Source organism: Falco punctatus, assembly GCF_963210335.1.
Source record: "Falco punctatus genome assembly, chromosome: 5".
NCBI lineage: Eukaryota > Metazoa > Chordata > Aves > Falconiformes > Falconidae > Falco > Falco punctatus.
The window spans coordinates 24,635,013-24,654,872 of NC_137584.1; the positions used below are offsets into that span (position 1 = coordinate 24,635,013).

The window sequence follows — 19,860 nt, forward strand, 5'->3', positions numbered from 1 at the left end:
GTAATTAAGCAAGACATTGCTGCTTACTTTCTAATGATTAAGATCACACAGATTGAGAGCCAGCTGTTAATCACTTTTCTTGCAAGGCTAATGCCATTAACAGAAAATCTCAACAATCTACCCCTACGGCTATTTTTAACAGAGCTTTTGGTGGACAGGCTCTGTCCACCAACAGATGTAAGCAACAAAGTAGAATTTCAGATTTTGTATTTTGAGAGCATCTATTCAAACTTCTCTCACCTCGAGGTAAGTCTTCCTTGTAGATTTATATATGTCACTTAAAAATTTAGGAAAAACTCTCTTCCAAATTGCTAGAAATGATATTGTCATGCTGCAGCCAGGATCTTCTAGAAGCTTTTAATGCTAATATACCTTTTGCAACTGTATGTAGTGAAATGTCAATCTACATAATACTCATAATACTGTCATTGACAAATGCAGAGGTAAAAAAACATAAGAACAATCTTTATGAAAACAGGAATTTCCAAGGTGCATAGCTCAGACTAAACAAAAAAAAAAAAAACAGTTTTGTTAGTAACATTATTATTTGTTTTATTATTATTTGGACATATGGAAGTAAATGTACCCATTTGCTACTCTGTTGCTATAGCTGTGGTCTGGATAGGTGGGTGGAAAATTGCTTGGATGCTGAGGGTAGTGGTTAATGGGTTGTTCTCTACCTGGATTCCTGCATCAAGTGGTTATCTTCAGGGGTCTATCACGTGACCCATCCTCTAACATCTGTGTCAGTGACCTTCAGGAGGTCACAGAGAGCTCAGTTATCACGTTTGCTGATGACACCAAATTGGAGGGTGCAGTCAGTACACCGTTAACGGAGACCTAGGCAGGCTAAGACATTGACTGCCAGGAAATTTAAGAAATTCACAAACTAAATTCATGAAATATAACAAAGTCAGATGCAGAGTCCTGCAGCTGGGAAGGAAGAGCCCCAGGCATTGGTTCAGTCTGGGGCCTGCCTGTCTGGCAAGCAGCTCTGCTGCAGAGGCCGTGGTGTGCTGGTGGGCGGTGAGTTGTACTTGATCCAGCAGTGAGCCCTGCAGCAGGGAAGCCAAAAGCATCCTGGACTGTCTTAGGAGGAGCACAACTAGGAGATCAGTGGAGGGGCTTATCCCTCTCTGCCCAACATTCACTAGACTTCCATCTAGTTTTGCATGCAGTTTTGGTTCCCCCAATACAAAAAATACATTGATAACCTGGAGTGAGTTCATTACAGAGCCACCAAGTTGATTTGGGCTGGGAGTACTTGCTCTGTGAGGGAGCTGAGCTCGTTCAGCTTGGAAGATGGCTGCAGCAGGACCTAAAAACAGCCTTTCCACATCAACAAGGGGGTATCAAGAAGATGGAGCCAGGTTCTTTGCAATGATGCATGAGTGGGCAGGAGACAACAAGCAGAACTTGAAACTGGATACAAGTAAAAGCTTTTCCTTATGAGGACAGTCAAGTAGTGGAGCTGGCTGCCCAGCAAGATTGAGCAACCTCCATCCTCAGAGGCTTTCAGCCTGGGCTGATCACATAGTTGCATTGCTTTGAGGTTGGGCTTGAAAACTGTCAAGGTCATGTTCTACTTGGAATGGTAAAATGGTGTTTTCTTTCCTGATCTATAGGAGTCCTGAGCTACTCTGAGATATGGGACAAATCCATACCATTTTGTCCTGAATCACATTTTTGCAGATGGTTCTTCTGACTTGTTTGTAGAATGCCTTACCCTCCCTAGTACCAATCTGAATAATTTAAGGGCTTCATTATCATTATATACAGAATTTATTAAAGGAAAGCATATTAATGTTAGGGATTTTTATCTTGGTAGTTAAGAAACAATGTCAGTAGGTGTAAAATCTATAGTGTGCTAAAGGTCAGAAGGAGGACAACTCCATGTGTACTTACAGGAAAAACATACTCTGTAAAGGAGCTCCATATACCTTATTTCAGAAAGTTATAATTAATGTCTATTTTCTGTCTGCTTTTAGTTTTACTGAATGGTTCTTTGTGAGCTTATAGTGCTAATGGAATCATTAATTTTCTGCGTTCCACAGCTATGTTACTGCTCTCATACGTATGTGCTGTCCTTATCCATTTGTCCCTTGTTGGTGGGAAAGCCTGTGTTTTTGTTCTCACTCAAGGCCCCTCAGGCCTGGAATTACCTTCTTATCATGAAAGACGAAGGTACAGCTCTTCTTAAGGTACAGTCCTCCTTCAGATTAAGTGCTATAAAAATTTCAATTATTAACAAATTTTATTGTGTGACTCATCCATTGTTAAAGCCCCTAAACTATAAATTTCTTCAGATCTTAGTAGTTATTTTTCATCTCTCCTATGACAGTTGCAAGTTCTTCAGTGCAGGTGTCCTTCTAAAGCAAGTCAGACTTTCTCCTGGATGCGGAGGTTCAGTCATATGTAGAAAGACACATGATAGATCTGAAATAAATCACATTTTCTGGAATTTTGCCCTGTGAGAGGATTAGTACTTGTACCATTTGGGCAGATGTTTGTTTAGTTTTCTCTCAGAATCCCTTAGCAATGGATGTCTGTAATCTGTCCCAGCAATCTGTTCAAGGACTTCAGTTTCCTTGTAGCTAGAATATGTTAAAGAGGAGATTTCTGAATTATTTTCTTATCTGATTGTTCCATTTTTCTTTGCAACAGATTGAGGTACTTATAACTGTCATTATGTCCTCTTGTATTCTGTCTGTAAACTAAACAACCCAAATTTGTGCAGAGTTACTTATAGGCCTATTTTGCAGATCTCTGATCACTTCTAAGTTGTTTTTTGTATTTCTCATGACCCTTTTCAGTTCATTACCTCGTCTATGTAGTGTAGCCATGAATCAATGCTGACATAATACTGTATAAAAGGGAACAACATACTGGGATGTATTAAATGCAACACTGGTGATTAATTACTTCACGGGCGTGAAATTATTCCTCCCTCACATTCATCAGTGTTTAAGGAACCTTCTGTACTACTCATCTTGTGAGAGTGAGAAAAAACAATTCAGTAGGAAAGAATCCAAAGGAAAGCAGTCAAAATATGTTTGCCTTTATTGCAACAACAAGGTATTGATGCCAATATTTTGCTGTCAATCTTCACTGCTACCTACCTGTTTCTTTTCCTTAAAGAAAGGGTGAAGAAAAGCTGCTTTTCTCCCATGCAAGTGACTGTTCTTCCTAGAATGTAGCACCTTGCGCTGCTTTTTTTCTGTTAAAGAAATCTTTTTTTATGATAGTCAAAGCTATTTAAAAATTTAATTCTGCCCTTCTCTGAGAAACTGTCTTTGTCTTTTGATAACAATGGGAGATATGGTGTAGAAAACATATCAAACAACTTACAAAAGACAGAGTAAATTTAAGCCTGCTGTAATTTAGTGGTCAGAGCACCAGGCTATGTGGGACCACCTGAAGTTTTCTTTCTGTCTATCTGAAAAATAAAAATATCTGTAGAATAAAAATCAGTGACTCCAGTTCTCACATGTCTTCAGCAAGTGATCCAACCATCATTATACCATAGATATGGAATTTCAACAGAGTTGTTTTCATTTTTAAAAAATAATCAAAATAGCATTAGAGAATTTTATCACTAGACCTTTGAGGTGCAAATATTGCTGATAAAATATTTGTCTGGAAATATAATGTGGAAGTTCAGTTGGAAAAAAAAAAGTTGAAATGTAGTGCTTAAAGACTTGTATTTACAAATGAAGGAAGGTCATTTATAAATGCATTTTAGTAGTTAAAAATTGAATTGCCATGCTATTGAAGCTGTGGATACATAATATGTTAAGGGTGGAGATCAGCAAATGGTGATTTCTACTGGAGGACCAATATAACATAATGCAAAAGGTTTTCTAGATAACGTAGGGGAAACAACAGGAGATCCATTTTTATAAGGGTCTAAGACACTAATACTCTGTTTAGTTGGCAATAGTAGTGATCACAATTGCTAAAATGTACTTAGGCAAAGGGAATGAAAGATAGGTTTTGGAGTTACAGAGAACTTCACAGTTTAAATCAATGTAGTACCACTGCACTGCATGTGCTTTGACATCTGCTCTGAATGCATGAAAATTTATTATGATTTTATTATGAGTATTATCTGAATCTTCTGACCATCTGTGTAAGCCTTGAATGTTTTCTGCCTCTTTTCAAATGGGTACTAGCGTGGAAAACCTAACACTACTCTAATGCGTTTGAGCAACAAATGGATGTAAGCAAGTAAATAGTTTCTATAGGAAACCTAGTACACCTTAACACCACTCCAACTCTGCCTCATTTTTTGCATATTTTTTCAAAATAAAACTTACAGCAGTGAAGACAAGTATTTTATGCCAGTAGGACTGAACTTTGGCTTAGAGATACCTACTTTGAAACAGAATTTGCAGCTGTGAGCTTTAGGCTACAGATACAGTGCATTGAAAGAGTTACAGTACTTTGAGTAGGGTCCCAAAACACTGTGCTGAGTGGGGACCACTTTAAAGTAAGTATGTTGTCTAGGGGTCAGCCTTAAGTGTTCAACAATAAAACTGATTAAAGGATTCATCTGCAATTCTAGCTTCCTCTAGAGTGTGATATTTTCTTTTCTGTGACAGTTTTTGAGCTTGCTTGAGAAAGTAGGTTTCAGTGTGGTTTTAGTTTTCTTTCAAAAACAGGGCAGTGACTAAGCTTCAGTCTTGAAAGTCACAGCTACCGTGATGCCTGTGCTACAGATCTCCATTTCTTTTCCTCTCACCACCTATGTGGAGGTGCACATGCACACCCTGCACCCCTCTTCCTGCAGCCAGTGTCTAGAAAACTCCCACAGATATGAAAATCAACATTTAATTTCCTTATCTGCCCAAGTAAGTTTAAATTTGTATTCCCTTGCCTCTCATTGTACACACTTAAATCCTGTTGAGATGCAACTCCCAATGTACTTTCTGCCTGGTTTTTTTATTATAAAATACATGTTAATGTGGTATATTACTATATCATTTTGGGGAGTTATTACCACTTTCAGTCCTCACTTTCTAGTACCAGTTACTAGAAGAACTACTGTATAAAATGAGAAATCAAGACAACCATAGCATAGTTAAAGTGCTGCATATTTGTGTACAAGCAAACATGAAGTTCTCATTAAAAGATCCCTGTTTGAAGAAGTGTTTTGTCTGGACTGGGATTTGTCCTCTAGAGTTACGTATGCCATCTCTTCGATACAAAGGGATAACAAGGGAATGAACTCTGATTCAAAGCCATTTGTAATGGTCTAAAAAAAGCCGACTTGAAAAGCTGAGAGAAATCTAGATTCATCTTATTGATTCTGAAAGCAAATAAGGTATTGCTGCATGTCATCTTGGATCACATCAGGTGTTAAATGGGGTGTGAGGTAGATACTGGATTTTAATAGGAGTAAATGAGCTTTGGTGAGACTTTAGTTCAAGCGGTGTGATGGAAAATGCTAAGCTATTTAATCAGTCACTCTACATAGTCAATTTGTTACTTGATCATCTGTTATAAATGATAGTTTAGGGTTTCTTTCGTTACTTCTAAACATATTTAACAATTACTAGCCAGAGAAACATTCTAGGTTTAGGCAGTATAAAATGCTCTCTGGAGCTGTTTTCTCTCGGTGTTTCTGTAAAGCATCCTCTGCTACATCAGCAAAAGTAACTGCAGTTGCCAGGGGTGGGAGAGCAACGCGCAACCTCTGAACAGCAGCAGAACGTGGGGACAGCGGTTTTGCAAGGCAGTTCTACTGTTTGAAAATACTTGCTATTACGCAGCATGGCTTTTAAACAATGATGTTGGCACGGTTTTCATATGTTGTCATTCACAAAATTGTATTGATAATAGCCACACATGCTAGAAATTTAAAAAGTTTCAAAACCTTGGGAAAGTGAAGAAATGTTGGTTTCCAGACAAGTGAGAATGAATAAGGCTTTACACCCTCACTGAACTTTTGTTTCCTTTAGGCATTCCCAGCAAAGGACAAGATTTATCTGCCAGAATTAGACAATTGGAGTTGCTATTTATATTTATTTTTTAAGTCAAAGTAGAGAGCTATGATGCAAATTGTTCACTTCTAGATAGAGGTATAAAAAAGATCAGGTAAATCATGCTTCACCACTGGCTTGACAGAATCTAAGGAGCTGCCCTAGATGTGCATTTTTAAACCTTGGCGAGACCCGTTTCAAGCTGAAGATACCTGCGTATGTATGTCTGCTGGCATGACTGATGTCTGTATCCCATTATAATTGTGGAAATCTGGTCTTGCCTCTAACTAGCGAAGGACCTGGGATGTCCTAAAAATAGCCTGTGTGAGCCTTATGTGTGGAGACCTTGGATATCCTGAAGTGTCTTAAGTAGCAGCAGTGGCCTACATGGGGACAAGGGCTTTGAGCCCAGCGACAGCAGAAGCACATGAACAATCGAGCTGAGCAACTGCTGTGTATATACTTCAGGGTAAATTGTATTGCTCTCTAGACTGCATTTTCCATTTCTACTGTAAAGGAGGGTTTGACACTCATAGAGCTATATCACATCAAAATTTAAGTGGCTTGAGCTTAAACTGATCTTGCCTTTAAAGTCCAGAAGTTTTTATTGAGAATCACCGCAAACTTTTCTCCCTATTTTCACAGAAATGGAAATATTATTATGAAGGTAATGTTCCATGTTTAATTTAAAAAAAAAAATAAAAAATCCTTCAAGCATTCATTCAGTTCACAGGACATGTTTCTTCAATTCCTTTACTCTTCTTTACACAGTCTACATTTTAACAAAACATAGATGAACAACTTGATTTTAAATCCTCTTCTAAAAACAAATGCTGCAACTAAACCTTAAGTTTAGTTTAGTTAAGTAACTTAAGTAAACTTAAGTAAGTTTATCTTGATTATTCTTCACTTACATAGAGGAAAGTGCAGTGTTGTAATGATACTGTTATATACATTATAAATTAATAAACACTACTTTTAAATACGATTATCCATTTTGGAACCGGTGTGTTGCTTTCTCTTCTGTACAAAGACTGTAAAGCTCTGAAATTACATTAGTCTACTTATTTTAACAAACAGCTATAAGCAGTCCTAATTCCTCAGTTGTTGTTTAAAGAACTATCTGACTGAATATTAGTGGGAAATTTGAGTCTAAGTTAATAAAACAAAACTTAAGATAGAATTTCTTTTCTACTGCTGATAGAGAAAACAATTTTTGTACTAAATATTTGACTGTCCTATAGAGTTTACTGGTTATTAGTCCAGTCATGATGTAACTTCAGAAATGTATGTCCATCTTTACCTAAACAAATAGATATTCTCCAACACCTGTATTTGTGTGTTTTACAATGTGAAAGCAGCTATCTACTATAATAGAACTCTCTGTCGTAAAGGCAACAATTGTGAAGGGTACAAGTCTTTTTCTGACACAGTAGAAAGAATGTCTCTAAGACAGGAATGACATTGCACTTCTCCACTTTTTGCTGAAACTGGAAAATGTGTTCACAAACATTTTTACATATTATCTGCTTTTAATACAGTTTCATAAGTCGTACAATTAGAAACAAATAGAACATAGTTTAGTGGCAACCCTCCTTTGTGGAACAGTACAATGGGTAATTATTTTTGGTTTTCTTTACATAATAATGTCTACTTCAAAGACCATTTAGCCTGTATTTTACAGTACAGAAGAGGCTTTTTTATGTCTAATCCGTTTGAAGACTGAAAAGGAGACCAATTTTCCACTTTCTGTAAACAGTGCTCAATTATATGCATTTTATGTATTAAATGGGATAGAGGTTGCTATTTATCATTATAAAATGTTCATATTCTTCAATTTTTTTCTGTGTCTTGCATTCACAGACTAAAACTGGTATTGCATTGTTGTATGATGAAGTATCCGAAAATGCTTACGACATTCGACTGAAGCTTACAAAAGAGGTATTAACAATTCAAAAACAAGATGTCGTCTGTGTTAGTGGAAGTGATCACAGTGCAAATGTAAGTGCTTCTATATCTCTGTGCTTTCGACTGTGTACTTTAATGTCTTCTGCAGGGATCAGTTTATGGTATTGGAGTGCAAGAGATTTTATTGGGTAATAGAAATACATGTTCTATTCAGTTGCTGGGGTTCTTGTGCATACTTACATTATTGCATATACATACTTTTTTTTGGCCGGTACTGTATGTCCTTTATTCTGACATCTATAACCTTAATAGGAGAGAAAAAAATCTATAAATACTGAGATTACAACATTCTTCCACCAAATATTGTTAAGCCATTCAATGAAGAAAAAAAAAAGTATTTCACACTGAAAGTGTTTGAAGAGTAAACTAATACACCAGATTTTTCTTCATTTGTGTATCAAGTATTGACAGGATAGCTGTTCAGGGGCATAGAACAGAATCATAGAGTTCTTAGGTTGGAAAAGACCTCTAAGATCATAGAGTCCATCCGTTAACACAGCACTGCTAAGTCCACCACTAATCGGTGTCCCTAAGCACCACATCTGCACATCTTTCAAATACCTCCAGGGGTGATGACTAAATGGTCTCCCTGGGCAGCTTGTATGGAGAAAGGCAGATACTGCAGGAAAAAATACTTTTAGTAGAACACATGCCTTCTGACTGAAGATAATACCCCATTTGTATCAATGCATACTTAATTTTACTTTCCCCAATTTTCACTTGGTTTGTGCTTAAGTACTCATTATGGAAACAAAGCACATAAAGTTACACATCATTAGGGAGTGTAAACTCAGTTATAATGGATGAAGCCCCGAGCATCCTAAAGCTTCACTGAGAATTGGAAATAGTTTTTTTTTCCTTTTAGTTTTCAGGAAATTAAAGGCAAGAGCTTTCTGATCTTGGGGAGCTGGCTGAGAGAACACTTGATAGGCACTTACTTCACTTTAATTCTTTTTCAGGCACAGATGGGGCTTAAGCAGTGCCAGCCTGTAAGTGGTGGTTTTTTTCCCCAAAATTCTGTTATGCTGCTTTTTCAAAACATTTGGTGCCCTTAAGCTATAGAGGAATCTTCTGTATCACCATTTAACGTCACTAGAAAAACTGGTGGCATTTTGTATAAGCAGTACAGCAGTGGTGTCTAGGCTATGGACATCCCCAAATAGTGTATTTTATTTCCTCATCTAAACAGTGTTCCTGTTAAAATTAAGTGTAGATAGCCCAAATTTTATAGAGTAAAATAAATTTAATGAACTCTGTTGATATTTGCTAGACTGAACAATTCATGGCAGCCTCCTCAGAGACAGCCAAGGGGAAGCCTTTCTGTCTGCTTGCTGTATTGCATATCATGTAAATATAAAATTTGGCACTAGGGTACATCAGGGGAGTTTGTGGTACTCTCTTAAGAATTAGGAGCCGAAACAGTATGTAGTGGGTATCCAAATATACATATGTGAGTATGTCAGAGAGAGAGAGAGTCTGCACATGTAACACACAAACATGTTTAACTTCTCGTAAACATTAATATAAAATGGTTTCATATCACACAAAAATAATTGGAAATAGCTTTTAGTAGTTAGAAACATTATGTACTGGTTTCAAAGGCTGTGCATGGAACTCTGTGGAATATGACTTGCTCTTAAAAATGTTCAAAAAGGTTGCATCAGTTGGCAGCTAGTGGGAGGCCACTCAGTGAAGTGAAAGGCATGTCCATCTCTGGTTGCTTTGCTGAAATAAATATAAGCCTCAGTCAAAAATCATCAGCTTGCACATATTTTCTACTTAGAGGCATGAAAAATGCAGCTTTTAACTACAGACATTGCTAGTAGTGCGAAGTTGTGTGCAAATTGTGATTGCAAGAATCATAGTAAAATATCATGTGACTGCGATATATGGTGTTTGTGCATGTAAGTATGCATGAGTGCTCTGAACTCAACAACATTTACATGCCACGTGTATAAAATTTGATAGAAAAACAATTGAAATTCTATGCTACCTAGTCCCAGATTTTGTCTTGATTGAATCAGCACAGGCTGGCTGCATCTGAGAAAATGTTGTATCACATCTGTGTAAGTATTGATCATCACTCTGATCACTCAAGAAAGCAAAAAAACACACCCAAAACCAAAGAAAAAACCCCGAACCACCCAAAAGGCCAAACACATACCCCAACCCCAACCCAAACCTAAAGCAGTACAGAAAAACACTCCAAACAACCAACCAGGTCTGCTTCTTCCTTTTAATATCAAGATTTGGGTTGATTTTGATGCATTTTACTCCTACGTTTTGTGGGTACTCTAAACAGTATTTCCTGGTGGAAGACAGAACAGGAAGACCAAGCTCTGATAACACTACAAGAGCTGGATTTTGAAATAAATTCTGGAAAGTAAAAGGCCCTGCAGAGGAGGCAGAACTGGGGTATGCAGCCACTGTGTACAAAATAAGCTGAAGTTCCTTGGTTGTATTTCATGACTGTAATGATCACACAGCAGGTAAGCCTGGAAAGGAGTGAATTCTGGGACTATGTCAAATGGAGACAGTTTTTCCAGGTTATAGAAGCAGTGTTAATGTGTAAAAAGTAAGGGAATTGAAAGTATAATTCAGATGTCAAATTAGGTTTGAGTTGCAAAGTATTACATTGCTCTAGGAAGGAAGTCCATTCAGAAGGGATTTCTCCTACCTCGTACTGTTGAATAGATAGTGTGGGCAGTCCTGCCAAGCTCACCTTTCCTGGAAAACACTGTTAATATTATCTCCTTATTTTCCTTGAGTTTTCTCACTGAAGACTCTGAAAGCTAAATTTTAAGGATGTGATCTGTTATTTTCCTGTGCTTCTTGCAAGATCTCCCCAAGATGTCCCTTTTTGAAAGTGTTATCTTCAATCCTCGTGGGCTTCTGTTGTCAAACTCTAATGAGAAAAATGTACTAAATTGTGGCTTCATGGCAGTATTTGATTTTCTATATTATACTTTGAACCGAGTAAAACCTTTTGGAACACTAGCATTTAATATTAAGGCTGATGACATGTAACATGAAGATGAATACAGTCTTTTTTACAGTATGTAAATTGCTAGTATATAGGAGCTCAAAAACAGTATTTGAAATCCAGGTGAAATAGCTGGTAATTCCCTAGCACCGTTTTGGTGATTCTGACATTTTGCATTTACAGCTACACAAGATAAATTCCAGAGATAAATGCTTTACTTTTCAATTGGTTCAAGAAAATTATTTTCATCCCTGTGCTGTATGATTCAAAATACTAATAGAAAATTGTAACCTGAAAGTCAATTCTGTAGCAGTCATAAACAATCGTGTTGTCTTACTGATTTATTATTCTTCTTTCTATACTTTTTCTTTCTCAGTTATTTATAGTTAGTTTTCACTTTATACATGGCCATTTGCCAAATGTAAATTTAGTAATATTCATTTGCAATAAAAATAAAATAACTTGTTTGCCTTCTTTCTGCAGTCACCTCAAACGTGTGTGTGTGGGAGAAACCTTTAAGTTCTTTTTAGGTGGGATAGGTGAATAGGAAAATGTTGGAAAGAAAGTTCTGTGGTAGTAACTTGTTCTCCAGCCAGTTTTGTGGGACAGCATTTGTGGGATGCATTGCCTCCAGCCTCTTTTTTGCTGGCAGATTCATTGATCCTGAGGAATACTGAGGATAAGATTTGCAGCCATGTGTAATTAGCTCTGCTAGTCCCATCCAGTTCTGAATGCTACAGTGAGGACTGGCAAAGACATCAGTGATCACTAGTGCTACTGTCCTGCTTTATCCTTGGGAATAATCTCTACTGTTGAAAGTCCAAAAGGCTCTCACTATAAAATACCTATACTACCATCATGTAGATTCATTCTTGGTTTATATTTTGCCATCTGCTGTTCATTTAAGTGCTACTTCTAAGTACTGAGAAAGCTTCACCTTTGGTGAGAAATTAGAGCTGGCTTTCTGTCATTGAATGGCAGTTCAGCTTGTTTCACTTGTTGCTATCTTGAACTTTGATGTAGAGTAATAAGAGAGAAGAACAGGATTTGTGAAATTCAAGATGTGTATAGAAGAAATAATGTAAGGGCAACTGTTCCTTTTCCTTGATATTGAAATTTTTCACAGTAGACAAGATGGCTTTTAAATGTTTGTAAAAATCCTTCTGTAAGTAGAACCATAGTTGAAATTATATTTGCCAGTGTTTCATTATATACTACTGCAATTATAAAAATAATCTATATATAACTATATATAGTATTTTAAAATTTTGTATTTATGTGATTAAACATGCGATCATTCCATCAAGATGTATTTCAGAACTTCAGACTTGGCAAATCCAATCATTCTTCATGACTTTAGTATTATGTTTGGGGTATTCAGATTCACAGGAAAAAGAAGAATGTATGGGTACATCAGAAGTGGTGCACGCTCAATAGAAACCAAGCACAAAGGTATTGACAGAAATGGTGTATTGAAAATAAATAGATATTTTTCACTATCATCTAAGTATTTTTAACAGTTTTTTTGTTGTTGTTGTTTTCCCCCAGATTTAAAGTTTAACAATATTCACAGAAAGGAATTAATTGTATGACAGACAGGGACAGATCCATTTTCAGTTAAAGGAGAAACAAGGTGGCATTCATTTTAATAGTTTATGCTTCATTAAGGTATGATTCTGCTTTAACTTTGTGTCGTTCCACATGCTAAAATTGATTTCTTACATACAGCACCTCACCCTTAATATTCTTTATTTTTCTTCCATGCATATTGCTATCATACTCCTGTTGTCAGCCCACAGTTTTACATCTCTGCTGTTTTAATAAGCATTTTTTTCTATTACTTTGTATTATATTTCTGTATCTTTTTCCTGCTAATTCCACTTGCAGAGTAAGAAAAAGAAAATAAATACATCTGGCTTTTTATCAAAAACCGTCCTTCTCATAGAGCTGAATTTTTTCTTACTTGGTCAGTGGTGGGGCAGATAAATTTCTAATGCAGGCTTCTAGCACCTTGGTTGGGAGAGGACTCCTCAGAGGCTTATGTAAGTCTAATCAAATTAGAATAATGAAAACCTTTGCATTCTGGGTACCCAATTGTCCAGCTTCACAAGCCGTGTTGTAGCTAGACTTTATCAGAATGAAGCAAGGTAGGTGAACAGGGAAGAAAAATAGCAAGATTAGTTGTTTTGTTGATTCAAAAAATAGACACGGAGCCTGAAAGTACTATTTAAATCCCTGATGAGACTGCTACGGCTTTTTCATTATAACTCCGATGCTAATGAGGACAGGGAAGAATGTTATTTTAGCAAACCTCTGGGGAATGGAACAGCATTAAAGTCAAATTTTTTTTTTTTTTTAACCTGAGGAAATTTCTGTCTAGTTAACTACTAATGTTACTGTTTGCCCAATGCCTGTTCTACCATTGCTTGTAAGGTATTTTAGTCAAAAATCACTTTTTAAAAACTAATAATTAACATTTTCTGTCTTTCTGGAAACATCAAGTGGATGATTAAGAAAGACTCTTCCTTTTGAAACTAACGTCACTTGTATGAAGAAAATACATTATTTAACCATTTGTTATTTTTTCAGTGCTCTGGAAAGCTGACCTAGATATTTTCAAGATTATCAAATAACTCCTTAAGATCTTTATTATGAGAGATCATAAGCTTGTGTTGCTGACACTTTGAGAACAGTTAAAAGGTTGTATCACAAAATAAATAATAGATATGAGTATTCATCAGCATGAGGAATCTTCATTATTAAAGATTAAAAGAAAGAGTAAGTGGCTTAAGTAAAAAGGTTAATGAATGCAACGGAGGAATGTGAAGGACACTATGGATATCCCTGAAAATTAACCTCCCCTTGAGATGTGGAAATGTCTAGCGGAGGGTAAGCGCTCATACCAACAAGACAGAAGAAAGGCAGCACAACATTGGCAAACCAAGCATATATACAAATAAAAAAGTCCTTTATTAAATTTTCAATTAATCTATTACACTTGGAGCCATGACAGACTGTAAGGGCTGGTGAATTGCAGCTGTATATATTGTGTGAGCTTGCATAGCAGTTTAAAATTTTCGACAGTTAGGGGCAAAATATCTGACAGTAATGGAAGTATGAGCCTTTCCACTTGTGGTGTGTGTGATATTGATGGGTGCAACCTCTACTGTTCATCTTTGTCTTCACACCAGCTGACATGTGGAATGCTGTCCGAAGTGAATGCAAATGAAATTACTCAAATATAAGAACAGCTGGGTTCTGACAGGATTTAGCTATAATTCATTGTTATAGGTTGCCTTTTTAATTGAAAGAAATCAGCTTATACTTAATGGCAAAAGAAAGAAGTATAATCATATTTTGACACAGGGTCCTATATATATATTATTAGTAACTCTGGGAATCTGTAATTGTAGATAATCTGCATAGACTTAATCTGTATTGTCAGTTTGAGAACAGTCTGAGTCCCAGGTCCTCTCATAGCACTTCCCAAAGAAAGCTCCTGTCCCAAATGAAGTATCCTACAGCTCAGTGGAGGAGTTCCTGAGGATTCTTGTGAAGTCATAGCAAGACAGAACGTGTTTCATTCAGACACATTTAATATGATCCCCAGACCCTGGAGAATAAAATACTGTAGGATTTGTCACAGTCATCTTTACAATAGTAGATCATGTAATAATTTAGATAGAAAGGGACCTCTCGAGATCATCTAATTCAACCCACTGCTCAAAGTGGAAGTAGCTTCCAAATTTGAACAAGCTGTCGAGGGCTTTGTCCATTCATTTTTAGAATATCTCCAAGAATGGAGCTACCAGCTCTCTGGACAGCCTCTTCTAATGCATAACCACTTTCACTGTGAAATTATTTCCTATTGTTATGCTCAGTTGGGTTTTTCTTTGCTGCAAGTTGTGACTGCTGCCTCTCATCCTTTTTCATTCTGCATCTGTGAGAACAATCTGGTTCTGTTTTTTGTATAAATCTTTAGGTTGGCAGGCTTTGAAAATAAAATGAATGACTTCATTTTACTCTAAACCCTCCCCCCCCCCCCCCCCCCAAACAAGCAAGCAAGCAAACAAAAAACTCCCACAGCTTACAAAACAACTACCCCACCCTCTTAAAAAAACAAAACCTTAAACCCCCTTTGTTCTATAGTAATAGAAACAGTTATAATAAACTGGTAAAAAGATGTTATTTTACAATATTTAGTAAGGATTTTCTGCAGCTGTCCCAGATCTTTGCTAGCATGTGAAAATTTCTTTGTTTTTATACAAAACTTGACAGCAACTGACGTGCTTCAGTTGATTTTCATAGCTTTCATTCTTCCTGTCCTTTTGGGAAAAGGTGAGATCCTATGCAAGACAAGAATTTAGGTTTCAACTCTTTCCCATTCAAAATAATCTTTTACTTTCTATCTACCTGTTACTTATTACAGCTTGTCTCCACTTCATGGAAGTGGAGAAAGAAGCATCATGTGATGCCATGGAGGACTAATTCATGTCTTTCCCTCTCTTTCTTGAGGTTTCTTGAATTTCCATTGTCTCCATAATTTGTTCTACTTCCGGAGTTACACTGTCTTGTTTTAACCAATGTAACTATTTCTAAGAATATAAAACAGCCTATTAAAAATAATAGAGACTTGGGGCTAAGGTGTATTCAGGCACCCTTTGAGCAAAAACGTTTTACTGAAAACCAGACACGTTATAACCAACAATATAGCAAATCCTCCTCTTAATAAAATTCTTTGATTGACACTCCACGCCCAAAAGTTTTACAGTAGTTTTACAGAAAAGCCATCACATTGTTTTTAATTTCTGATTGTTTACCTAGTAACTATAAGATGCTGATAGTTACAGTTCCTGAGAGGGCACTATTAACGACTTGTGGAAATGCACGGACATGGCAAATTCAGTCTGACTGAAGTGGCTAACTGTATGACACTTACATTTTCCTCATGCTCGACTAATTTATGAAGATTTGTGTTTAGTCATGGTTTTTAATAAAGGCTATGGGACATATGTAAGTAGTAACAGTAGCGAGTAAGGAAGCGATCTAAACTCAGTGCTTTCTGGATTCTAATTAGAATTCTTTGACCCTGGATTGCCACCTACTGGAAGAAGGAAACTCTGTGTCCCAGTCCCAAGTGATGGCTCTGCAGTTCATCTGATGTGCTGTGTGATATGTTGTATGATATCTTTATGTATCACCATAAGGCTATGTCTTTCTAGCCTTATCATGTAGACATCTATATTATTATACTCAGTGATTAATCATAATCCAACACCATCTCTCATTAGTGCTGCACACCCTCTTTTTTCCAAAGTACGGTCTTTCTTCTGAATTCCATCTGGAAGTAATTTTGTCAAGAGCAGCCCCTACTGTAGTTTAAAATCCATATTTCTATAAAGAGTCAGCCAATAAGTGGACTACAGCCTGCAGCACTGCATAGGTGGAAGTTGACTGCTGATCAATGAGAAGTGAGGGTTGTGTGAGGTGAAGTGGAAATCTCTGTATGTGGCAGAATGTTAAATACACATGGACAATTTCCTGAGGAAGCTCTACAGCTGGAGAGGTGGAGGGTGTGAGCTGAGAAAATCTTCATCATGGGAACTCCCTGGGAACTCGAGGAGAAAGCTTCCTGAAGGTTTTCATATATCTTTGTTCACTACATACTCTTTTGTTCTTTTTGGATATGTAATAACTAGCAGAATGTCTGCATTTTATGATACATTTTATTGGGTCTCACATTCTTACAGGATCTGTTTCTTCAAGTTTTTTTATCTCGCAAATTCCTTATTTCCTTGTTCCTTCAAGACTTGCTGAAGAAAAGGAAGATAAGATATGGCTGGTATGTTAAGTACCTTTCTTCTTATCCCTTCTGGTACCAGACTGTTTCTTCCCTTGGGTCCATGCAGGACAGGTTGCAGGCTTCTTTTTTTAACTCTTCATATAGAACTTTCTTGGTTTGCTTCTTCCTTTTCCCTACACATTTCCCAAGGGCCTTGGTGGCAAGCGCTACCGTTATTGCTATCATTGTCTAAGACTGGCCTTCATTTTCTATTGTCAACCTGCCATGTAGTATCTGTAGTAAATTTGACATCTTGCTTTCAACAAGGAAGGAGGCCTTTTGAGAATATTCTTTCCAATAAGTGATAGATGCAACTGTAGTAGTGAGAATAAAGTTTATTTATAAAAAACAGAAAAGTACCTGAACAACTCTGAACAATGCAGCAATGAATGATTTCTTTGTTCACATTTTGCAATCTTTCTGTTTAGCCAGTCAACCTTGCTTAAGGAATACCTGTTAAGGTAGTAGTCTGTAGGGGACTAGATGGGCTCACGTACCAAGGCATGTTTGGTCATGGCTATACTTAATGTTGACAAGTCAGTCAGCATCCGGGTCCCACAGTAGGGGAGATGCTGCCCATCCAGGAGAGAAACCAGCACAGCAGTTCCCCACATGATCTACCTGCCCTGTGGCAGGGGGACATGGCAGCCCAGGGGGACACTGGTAGAGTTATCACAATGGTCTCCACTGATAAGTGGAAGGGAAAAGAATAAAAATTAATTGGTTTTGGCAATCTTCTGTTTTCCAACCTGTTATAGCCATTGTGAATGGGCTCATTTCTTAGAACCGTTTCAGTAATCTGGGAAGCATGGCCTATTTCAAATGTTCCAGCATTTTCAGTTTGATGTTTGGAAATAATATATGTATTAATATTTTTATGCAGACTGCACAGAAAAAGGAAATATGGTATATATCGAATCCTCTTACAAATATATACATTTATATCAGTGGAGTGCTTCAAGCAGACTTTCCTTCTGAAATCCCTTTAGTACATTGTTCATTAAAATAGATATAATATTTTTCTTAATGAAAGATTCTTTACCACAAGTGCCAGTTCTAGGTGTTAACAACCTGGTAATAATGACATAATGGGTAGGACTGACAGATGGATATAAAATCTTACTAAAAAAAAAAGTACCAGAAATAAGAATTGTAATTGCCGTCTCATGTTGCCCATTAACTCCAATCATGTCACCTCATATGAACAAATACCAAGTCATAAAAGACCTTTCCAGAGATAAACTGGAAATTTATAAACTGGAAGTTTTGTTGAATTGTCATGTTTTACAAGAATCTAGAGAGTTTTCTATGTCAAGAGCTATCTCATACCTAAAAGACGGTTATTTGACCATACAGTTCTCCAAATTACATTTGAAAGTATAATTTACTTTGAAACTATTAAAACTTAAAAGTTTGGATTTTTTCAGCCATATCATTCTAGGCAGCTGTTATAAACAGCATTATACCTTCTGTTACCAAGCAGTTGTTGGTATGGCGTTCTTTTGTGTGGTGTCTGTCTCTTATATATTTTAAAAATTACATTGATCTGTTTTTTCGATATATTCCTACCTGGCATCATGCTTGGAGTTCTTGAAAGTTCTGCCTCAGTGGTCTATATTTCAATATTGATGACTGAGACCTTTGAAGGCCCTTCTCCCCCCATCTGTATAGTTCTATGTGCTGTTTCAGTCCAGAGCTTTTCTGGAATTGGCTTTCCCTGGATTTCTCACACCCTTGGGAACTACATTTAACCAAAAGATACAGGGTGATTTTAAGAATACATTACTTGCAGTGCTTTCATCAGTGGACTATGGCTATCAGCACCTTAAGTGGGGCAAGATCTTTTCTGCTTGTTCACCTATTTAACAGCTTATTGTGCAGTGCAGTTGTTTGTCCCAGTGCACAGAACAAAACTTTGTTTTCAAATAAAGCCCATCTCTGGGCTATGTACTTTGAAGAGATACAAACCTACTGGTCATGCTCTGGTCCTCCTGCAGAGTAAATATTATTCCACAAGGGTAATAGTGACTGAGAGGAAGACAGATGGATCGCACCTAAATATTGCTTCTAACCCTAACGGCTATGAGAATTTCATCACTAAAAATTGCTTTTGAGTTTGTACCTAGCTAGCAGCTAAGTGTGTAAATCAGTCTTTCACAAAGAGTAGGCTGCTTTCTTAATTGCTGTTTGGTTGTCTTTGAACATATGCAAGCTTTTTCAGTCAAAACCTTTATGCTCCAGTGTTTTCATGCATCAGAACAAGCCAAGGGTTTCACTCAGACACATGCAATTAGGCAATATGAATTCCCTTAAAGCATTACAAAAGTGAAAATTTTAGTAGCCTTCTCAGGTTTACAGTTTGTTTTTCAAAAAGAAAATACATTTCCAAAATATGTATTCTTTCACTGTAGACTGCAACAGCCAGGCTGCTCGCTCAAAGAACGGCTTGATGTACAAGCAGATCAAATTGCCTGTCAAACACTTAGCGGGTAAATCTGCTTTCTCTTTCCATTGTCTGGTATGTTTGACACTGGTCAATGCATTTGTTTTTCAGAACTTAGACACCAGAGAATGTCATGGACAAATTGTTACCCCAATTCTTAAACACAGCAGTAGGTATTACAGAGCTAGTATTGCATTGAGGGACAGATAATAAAATCCTTGACAACTTGCAACAATAATAGGTCTCAAAGATAGGAATGTTTCATGTTGGTATCCTGGCCAATTACAGTTTTAATAATTATCATTCTGTGTACTCAAATGTATCCTGACCTTTCATGCAGGGCAGTTGCTCTTCCTCTAATCTGGAAACAGAAAACAAAACTAAATAGGCTTGCTATGTGGTATGCTCTGTGTGTGTGTGTGTGCTGTGTGTACATAATTACTTCTGCTTTGTAGCACAACTGGAATGAGTGATTGTTATAGTATACACATTGAGTACTTGGGAAGCCTTCAGAATGAAGAGTTTAAATAAAGTGTAAATGCTACTAAACAATATAGTTAGCAAAACAAAATGCTATTTAAAAAGCAGAAAATGTATTTATTTCAGCTTTCCTGTTCAGATAGATAATTAGTAACACTTTCTA

General features: G+C 36.9%; 1 protein-coding gene across 1 annotated transcript in view; it reads left to right on the top strand.

Annotated features, from left to right (window-relative positions):
- Positions 1 to 19,860, top strand: part of SNTG2 (syntrophin gamma 2) — a gene marked incomplete at both ends in the record, with an annotated part of 175,522 nt that overhangs the window by 7,988 nt on the left and 147,674 nt on the right. Inside the window, 2 exons of the mRNA XM_080389202.1 lie at positions 143 to 246; positions 7,779 to 7,982. Coding sequence (XP_080245328.1) covers positions 143 to 246; positions 7,779 to 7,982 — 308 coding nt within the window. The remainder of the gene's footprint in view (positions 1 to 142; positions 247 to 7,778; positions 7,983 to 19,860) is intronic.